At 28.9% G+C, this 8400-nt stretch overlaps 3 protein-coding genes across 14 annotated transcripts in view; 1 reads left to right on the top strand and 2 right to left on the bottom strand.

Annotated features, from left to right (window-relative positions):
- Nucleotides 1–450: 450 nt before the first annotated feature.
- Nucleotides 451–7385, bottom strand: LOC117166844. Of its 8 annotated transcripts, none has more exons than XR_004466314.1 (8): nucleotides 6346–7385; nucleotides 5873–6267; nucleotides 4885–5796; nucleotides 4669–4797; nucleotides 3185–3451; nucleotides 2246–2991; nucleotides 2062–2176; nucleotides 451–624 (listed from the first exon to the last, which is right to left on the bottom strand). XR_004466314.1 is itself a non-coding variant. In XM_033351187.1 (7 exons), exons 1-7 carry the CDS (start codon nucleotides 6546–6548, stop codon nucleotides 2126–2128), a joined length of 2703 nt encoding a protein of 900 aa, XP_033207078.1. In that variant the 5' UTR covers nucleotides 6549–7385; the 3' UTR covers nucleotides 2027–2125. The 8 variants fall into 8 exon arrangements, 6 of the variants coding, with proteins under 6 accessions (XP_033207078.1, XP_033207080.1, XP_033207082.1 ...); XR_004466313.1 differs by having other exon boundaries at nucleotides 2071–2176; XM_033351187.1 differs by lacking the exon at nucleotides 451–624 and having other exon boundaries at nucleotides 2027–2176.
- Nucleotides 6586–7405, top strand: LOC117166848. 2 transcript variants are annotated; one of them, XM_033351200.1, is made up of 3 exons: nucleotides 6586–6918; nucleotides 7012–7137; nucleotides 7206–7405. In XM_033351200.1, exons 1-3 carry the CDS (start codon nucleotides 6776–6778, stop codon nucleotides 7327–7329), a joined length of 393 nt encoding a protein of 130 aa, XP_033207091.1. In that variant the 5' UTR covers nucleotides 6586–6775; the 3' UTR covers nucleotides 7330–7405. The 2 variants fall into 2 exon arrangements, with proteins under 2 accessions (XP_033207091.1, XP_033207090.1); XM_033351199.1 differs by having other exon boundaries at nucleotides 6598–6918; nucleotides 6982–7137.
- Nucleotides 7406–7518: 113 nt separating this feature from the next.
- The window catches only part of LOC117166846 (2-amino-3-ketobutyrate coenzyme A ligase, mitochondrial), a 3960-nt gene continuing 3078 nt past the window's right edge, over nucleotides 7519–8400 (bottom strand). For all 4 annotated transcript variants that reach the window (XM_033351197.1, XM_033351195.1, XM_033351196.1 and 1 more), the window contains exon 6: nucleotides 7519–7719. In XM_033351197.1, the coding sequence (XP_033207088.1) occupies nucleotides 7562–7719 (158 nt within the window). In that variant the 3' untranslated portion in view covers nucleotides 7519–7561. The remainder of the gene's footprint in view (nucleotides 7720–8400) is intronic.

Raw genomic sequence — 8400 nt, 5'->3', positions numbered from 1 at the left:
TATATTGCTGGTAATCCACTCACTCTGTACTATTCCAGGACTTTCCAAAATTGTTTCTATTAACCTTATCAAACACTTTTTCTAGATTAAAAACTTAACAAAACACTTTTTTTGCTTATCCTCAAACTTTTTTATATGATTTGTCTCGAGCTAAATATCTGATCAGCACATGATTTTCATGGCATAAACCCAGATTGGGCTTCCCTTATTTTCATTACCCTATTAATAATTATTTTTGTGTATATTTTGTATGATACACTTCATTTGAACTCCTAACTGTAATTTCCCGGCGAATTTTATATGCACCCTCTATATATTTATTGTGAATTATTATTCGTGCCTCCCAAATTATTCTATCTAGGCGTTCATTCATTTTGTCTGGAAGTTTTATTCGTTTTTCTACTTTTTGAAAATTCTCTATCTTTAATTGCGTCTCTTTCGTCTTCTTTGTTCTATTTCTTCTCCATCCTTGACCTGAGTTAATTATTTAGACAAGGTAATGACCCGTTTCTTATTCAGATTCAAATCCAGTTAGTTGCATAAAATTGCATTTATAATTATGATCATGTTATTATGATGATTTCTCGTTCAGAATATAAAAATTGACCTTGCGGTTGATTAAGCCTAAAAAAATATGAAATTATCGAATCTGACAGTACAATCATTCAGATCAGTCAGTAGAGAAGAAAATATCATAATAAATCTAAGATATTTGAAACTTTATATATTTAAACTTCATTTGCAAACCTATCAGTAGTAGAGAACATGTAAACTTTTCAGACAACAAATTGAAAAGCACAACGAATTCAGAAAAATACATATCGAATAAGTACTCGAAAAAACCTAATATTTCTGCAAAATGAATAGTACAGAAAATTCGATTATCAAATACGAAATATGAATGTGCAACCAATTGCAGATCCGAAACATGCTTACTTATGGACAAACGGAAATCTTTTTAATATTTTGTAGGGAAAAACTGTAGTAAGCTGAAAACTTGTATAATATAATGATGCTAATTATCGTCTAGAACTAAACTCTCGATTTCCAACCCCATTTTCTGTACGAAATATGCCGTTCTTTATATTTGCTACTGGTCGATCTTTCTGTTAACTATAGCTCCGTATAAAAAAAAATAATTTTGCAAAGTGGTTGCAATTGTTTGAAGTAATGATACATTTATAACTGTAAAAATGACAAAAAATATAAATTGAGTCATTCATTATTTTTTTCACTTCTTCAAAAAATGCTTATAAAGTTGCAAATTTGAGAAAGTTAGGAAAATTTTCTGTATTTTTTATCATTCTGATCACTTTTATTCTTTTAAAAATACAATATTGATGAAATTTTAAGTTAGTCATCACGTACGAATTTCACTTACAAATACTATATTGCAACCTGCTCATAAATCCCAAAGAATAAAAAAAGTTTCTTGTTTTATAAAGAATTTCGGGATGTAAAATTTGTTAATTTAACGTCTGGGAAACAACTAATTATTATTGGTAAGGAAAAACCTTATTTTATCGAATTCTTCCGGACTATTTATTCGGTATAAAATTACCGAATAAATAGTCTGGAAGAAATCGATAAAATAAGGTTTTTCCTTACCAATAATAATTAGTTTCTTGTTTATTAATTGGCAGTTGTCATCGAGAAATGATTCTAAAATTTGCAGCCTTTGCTTTGTTTTTCAGTCTGACTAGACTAGACTTAGTTTTCTACCAAAAAAAGACCAATTTTCTACTAAAAAAGAGCAAGTTTCAACCAAACGTAGAAAATTTACATTTCCAGTTTAAAAGAATAATTGATAACCAATTACAGAAATAATGATAAAGCAGTTCAAGTTTCAACCAAAGAGATGAATCATCAACCAAAAAAGAGAATGTTTCACAAAGTAGTTTAATTTTTACCCAAGCAGTGCATTTTTCATTGAGAAAAATATCAATTTTAAACTAAAAATTGAATAGGTACACTTTCAGTTTTAGAGGTTTAACGTCAAGCAAGGCTAAGAAGAAACCAGAAAGCTGAGAAAATTATAAATTTTATTGAAGTGTCTGAGACATTTTTTACTTCTGCAAAATTGTTCAACTGCGGACACTGGACATGTTATTGAATACATTTTTCATCATGTAATCGGCAAATTTTCACTCTCCAAACAGAAATCACTGAAAAATATCTGAAAAAGAAAATCAATCTGATGAGTCAGTATAATTCATTTAAAACTTTCATATTCGAATGTTTGTACCTTTTTGTTTTCTAAACTTTTACTTTTGGGAACATCTGTTAATTTGTTATCCAAAAGTTTCTTCTTTACTCTACTGTTGTTCCTACCCGCAATTCGAATTTTCGAACAATTTAGTTCCTTACAATCTTTTATACATCTAAAATATTTCTTGGGACATTCAAATTTTTTTTTCTCATTGAAAAGAACACGTTTACAGTTATTTTTTTTACTGTCTTCGACACCAGATTGAGAAGACTGAGAAGATTTCGATTGTGTTGTCGTCATTTTTGGACGATCATTTGCTGAAACTACTCTTACAAAAATGGGATCTCTTTTTTGAGTCCCAATACTTTTTCCTTTATTTATAATTTTTGGTGAGAAATGTGCTATAACTTGGGTCATAGCATCTGTTGATCTTATATTTTCTATGGGACTTGTTCCAATATCTTTTTGACGATCAGGAAAATTTGTATTAATGGGACTTGTACCAACATCTTTTTGACGATCAGCAAAATCTGTATTGGTTTCTACATTTTTGAGAGTAATGTGACTGATTTCTACCGGAGTATTTTCCGCAAATGTATTCGTACTTCGAGAAATTAAAGCTGCATTTTCAGTTTCTACTTGTTTTGAATATTTTCTACTTTCTTCAATGAGAGTATTTTTTGAAAATAATCCTTTTTCTGCCTCGATCTCTGACAACTTTTTTATACATTTACAAATTCTTTTAATCATCTCCGGCTTGTGTTTCGATTTAACCCACCAACCTGGAATATTATTTAAAAAGTCAAAGTATTTCGAAAATTAAATTATATTAAAAGTCAATTACTCTGCAATTTATTTTTAAATTTAATTTAGAGTTTTTGAGTTTAGTAAGAACATACACAATAATTCAAATTAGTTCTGCACGTTTCCCCAATCATCTTCGATTTTTTCTTTATTGATCTTTAGAATACGAACCCTTCAAATTATTTTCTGCTTTGTTATCCAAGTCTAGAGCATATTTCAAAATAGTCAATAACGTTTTTGTAAGTTCCCCTGTGGATTCTTGATGAATCTTTTCTTTTAAGCAAGGAAAACAATCTGAAGTTGACAAATCTTTATTAAAAAGCTTTTTAAAACAGAATCTCAAATCCTCGTCATCAATTTCAAAATTCTTGCAGGCCTTACATTCTTCCACTTCTCTATTTCCGGTTTTCGATAAATTAACTGATTGTACTTCATCTGCTTGTATTAAAAAAAAAAGCATTATTATATACATTCGAATTCGTTTCAAATCACAGAATCTCTCAGTAACAAGGCATGTTTTTTAAAAGAAATAAGGCTACACGTATTTTTTCAATTTGGGAAGAAAAAAATCCACAGATTTACAAGTATTTGAATTTTGGTGTTTGCAAAAAAAACACACATTTTTCTTCAAAACTATAGTTTTTTATTTTATTCAGATATTCCACTTTTCGAATTTTTTCTCATTTTTAGAGTCCTCTCTCAAATCTTGAAAAATATAAAAATTAACAAAATGGCGATGATTTGTATTTCACATTTTTCTTGCAAACAACGAGAGATGCAACAAAATTTTAATATAAATTTTTTCACATTTAGCAATGTTCTTAAAAAGTTCTTCTTGCTATTTTATTATGCCTTGTATTTTCTCAATACTCATTCTTTCAATACTTATTTTCTAAATTTTTGTAAGGGTCGCTTCCAGAAACATTAGAAAATTATATTTTTAGGAAAATAATAGTTTTCCGGCATCAAAAATAGTTAAGCCCTCATGAAAATTATAGGATGCCTTCATTATATGTATAATTAGAAACTTTTTTTTAAAAAATGCGAAAAATGGAGAAGGTAGGTTTTTCCAGGAAATCTTTTCATTTTTTCAAGATTCGAAGAAATAAAAAAAATATATGAAAATCCCCACCTTTTTATTTTTTGCATCCTATCAGTTTCGTGGACACTAAACGATTTTTGACGCCGGAAAAATGTTTTTTCCCTGGAAATATAATTTTTGACTGAACAAACATTTTAGTCCTACATCTCTTAGAACTTTTCTAGATGTACATTTTCCTTAATTTTTTTTATCTTTCATTGTTTCCGCGAAAAATTCGAAAATTTGATTGGATGAAATTAAATATCCCAAGCTACAAAAATAGTTTGGCCCACATAAAACTCACAGGATTTCTTCCTTATAGAAGGCCAAATTCATGAATAAGTGTCAATAATTATAAATGTAGTTTTTCTTTTGTTGTGAAAATTGACTTTTCATATTTTCAAACAAATCTCGTAATTTCAATGAAACGTTTGTTTTTTTTTTAATCGGAAAAAGACATGCAAAGAACAAGCCTGGTTAGAAACCGATTCGATCTATAATTATTATTAAACCATCAAAAATAAAAATTGCAATTTCAAATCTGAAAAACTCAGCATATTTTAAACTTAAATACCTTGATAATTATTTCTGATATTTAGCATTTCTTCTACACATTGAATTAACTGAGGAGTTGTCATTGTATCTGAATCAACTAATTTTGAGTCTTGACATGATGCTTCAGTACAAACAGAGAATACCTCATCTATAAATTAACGGATTAAGTTATTATATTTCCAAACATATTTACTCCACTTCAATCAATTGATTTGAATATAGAAAACAAATTTACCGTCAACAAATCTATTTTCATTCGCACCCGGACATTCCATAAATTTTTCTCTAGAAGATTTCTTAGAAAGTCTTAAAGACTTTCCCCCAGGCATCAGAAGAATATAATCACTCTGTGAACGCGAAACACAAACGGTATTTTCAACATTTTGATTAAAATCTTCAAAATCAGTCCCAGTTTGCTTCGTCTGTCTTCCAACTTCATCTTGAGTTTCTTTTGTTTCAAAATTCACCAAATTTGTAGAAACTGATTGCTGCTTTCTCTCCAAAAATGTTTGGGTTTCCCGATTCGTTTTCGTATGAATATTTCTATTATCCAAAGATTTTTCTCCACATTGTATGTTAATATTTAACTGAGAAACAGCCTCGCATGTACCATTTTCGCATTTAGTGGCGAACTTTGGAGTAAATTGAACAATTCCCTGGTTATCGGTGGTAGGAAAAATTTGATCTCCATTTCTGAGACAAGATTGCTTATTTAGAATTGCATTGGATTGAGGAAATTCTTGAAATTGTCGATTATATAATTCTGTGGTTTTGTGAAAATTATTCCCACATGTGGTTATCTTAGGGCAATAGGTTTCTACATTGTTTGAGTTTTTATACGAATTTCTTTGATTAGAAGAAAAAAGTTGATCCGGAGGTTTCACACTATTCGGACATGGCAAAAATCTTCTTTGATATTGATTTCTAAACTCATTGTAATTCAAATCAGAGTTTTTCCCCTTGCTGAAATAAGGGGTTTTGTTTGAAATATTATAATTGTCTCTTGCTGCGTAATGAAAATTTTCTGAGTGCCCCCGACAACGGGGAGAACATTCAGTTGATTTTTTCGATAAATTATTTCTGGGAATGTCTCGTCTTTTTTTAATTTCCCTTATACAAATCGATTCCCCTGGATAATTGTTCAGACCTAAAATATTTTTTTTTTACAATTATTAGACTCTTGATTTTTCGCTTCATTATTTCCATAGACTTATAAAATTTACCGGTTCTAGATCTACTATCTTCACTGTCTGTCCTATCATCCAATCTAGCACACAAATGATTATTCCCAATTCCTGGACACGGACCGTACTTTATAGAATTATAACTCATCATTTTCGTATTCCCTTCTTTATTCGGACTACTTTTCTCTTTGAATAATTTATTTATAATTTTATTTCCACATAGATGATTCGTTTTCGTCTTTTTACTTATTTGGGTCTTTTTTTTCTTATCTGGTATTAAATTTGTACAAACTGTTATTCTAAGTGTTTCGTCAATTCCATTGCTAAGAGATTTTGTTAACATTTCTTGCATCAAAGGATACCAAGAAAGATTCGATTTGTATGGTTTTCCCGAGTGCAAACCGTGGAGAATTTTTGTTTGCTCTTCTTCATATCTGATTATTATTTGAAAAAAGAAATAATGATAAGAGACAAATTGACAGTATATAAATATAAACTTTACAGTAGTTTACTTTCTTGTTATTGTCTCTATTTGACACTGGCACTCAGCTGGTGTTAAAAACGGGATGTTTAATTTATCAATAATTTTCCGAATTACGTCTTCTTTTGAACAGCAATTAAAATACTGGATAGAATTTGGGTTCCAGAGGCACTCGTATTTTTTATATTCTTCCAAAAACTTCAGGGTAACATTTTCATTCCATTCGTATGTCATTTGTCATTTGTATGTTAAAATCCAGCCAGAAATTCATATTCAGGCCTAATTTTGTTTAAAATTAATTTTGCTGTTTCAATTTTCTCATTCTAATTTAATATATTTTAAAAATGTGTTATATTTAAAGACATGGTTAGAAATTGGCCATTTGTGTGAATTTGGCCGAAGGTGTCAAAAACATAGGACTCTGTTTTTTCATTCCTTCAATAATTTGTTTCTAGCCGCGGATGACACGAAGACATTATATTTTTATCAATTTTACTTTTTTACTTCGAAATCAAAGTCTTAGGGAAAATAGAATGAAAAGTATGAATGCCATAACAGAAAGAAGTAATTTAATTAATAGTGAAAATGAAGATTCTAATGTTTGGTATGTTTTTGGCACAAGACTTCGTTAACCAAACACTTTTTCTCAATATCAAATCATTTTCAGGAATAGTTCTTATGGGATTTTATCTAACAGGAAATTAGCAAGATCCGTAGCTTCTCTAATTTGCCAAACACATGCGATTGAAAATAAATTGAAAATATTTGCAGAACAGAAATCTATTTCTGCAAAAGAAGAAGAAAGTATAAAAAAGTCTTGCGAGTAAGTATAGTTTCAAGCAAATGTTTATTATATATTATAATTGCTGTCAATTCAATTCTTATTCCCAGATTATATGAACAGATGTTAATCTTAATCAAAGAATGGAAAAATCTTCATTTTTCAAATTTGTCTAATACTTTGAATCCTTGGAGTCAACAAATTTTCAAGAGCCCTAATAAACTCATCATATAAAATAAAAGTGTACTCAGACTAGGGTTTTACAAAACAATTTGTAAAAATATTTTTCGAATATAAAGTTTTCTTACAAGATAGTAGTTTTTTCTGAGTATTTAGAACCTAAAATTGTATATATAGTAATATTATCACAGAAGAAACTAGCAAAATTACTTGGGACTTTTATCTAACAGGAACTTGAATCAATTTTTTATTATTAAATTGAAAGATGTGACAAACTTTGGAACTTCTATTGAATAACTTGAAGCTCTCTTCCAATTTCTATAAATACATCAACCGCTCGATCGATTTCTTCTTTTGTATGAGCGGCACTGATTTGAACACGAATTCGCGCCTTTTCTCTAGGAACAACTGGATAACTGAAGCCGATCACATAAATATTTTTTTCTGCAATAAAAATTATGATTGTAATTTCAGATAAAACATAAAATTGGCAAGTTATACCTACTGACTATATTTTTCTGATACAAAATATTTTCTACACAGAATTAAATATTTTGTATATTTATCCTAAACAGAATATTTTCTACACAGAATATATTCTACACATAACTCAATAGTAATTATGTTGCTCTGAAAATATTATCAAAAAATTGTGAACAAATCTATTAGGTACAAAAATTTTTCCTACACAAAGTTTAAAAACCGCGAACCAAATAGTTTCTACACCAAATAGATGCTACATGAAATGCAATGATTATTCCTTTTATTTACATGAATATTATTTCTGCTCTATGAAACATATTCTGGGTAAAAATAATTACACATAACAAGTAAACATAATTACTTTGCTGCAAATTGAACTATTTTGTTAGAAAATCAACTTCTTTGTCGAAAATTCGCCCATTGGTTGAAATTTGAACGAAATTGATTATTTTGAATTAAATATGTACAGTTTTTAGTTGAAAATTCAATTATTCCGTTCAAAATGAACTTTTTCTTATGATTATTTTTGGGTTAAAAATGCAACTGTTTTCAAGAAAATTAATCTTTTTCGTAAAATTCAACTATTTTTTATTTCGAATTGAAATTTTTTGTTTAAAATATCAACTATAACGATTACCTTCG

The sequence above is a fragment of the Belonocnema kinseyi genome, chromosome 2, assembly GCF_010883055.1.
Source record: "Belonocnema kinseyi isolate 2016_QV_RU_SX_M_011 chromosome 2, B_treatae_v1, whole genome shotgun sequence".
Lineage (NCBI taxonomy): Eukaryota > Metazoa > Arthropoda > Insecta > Hymenoptera > Cynipidae > Belonocnema > Belonocnema kinseyi.
The sequence above is the reverse complement of the archived record's forward strand: the minus strand, read 5'-3'. Positions and strand labels throughout refer to the sequence as shown.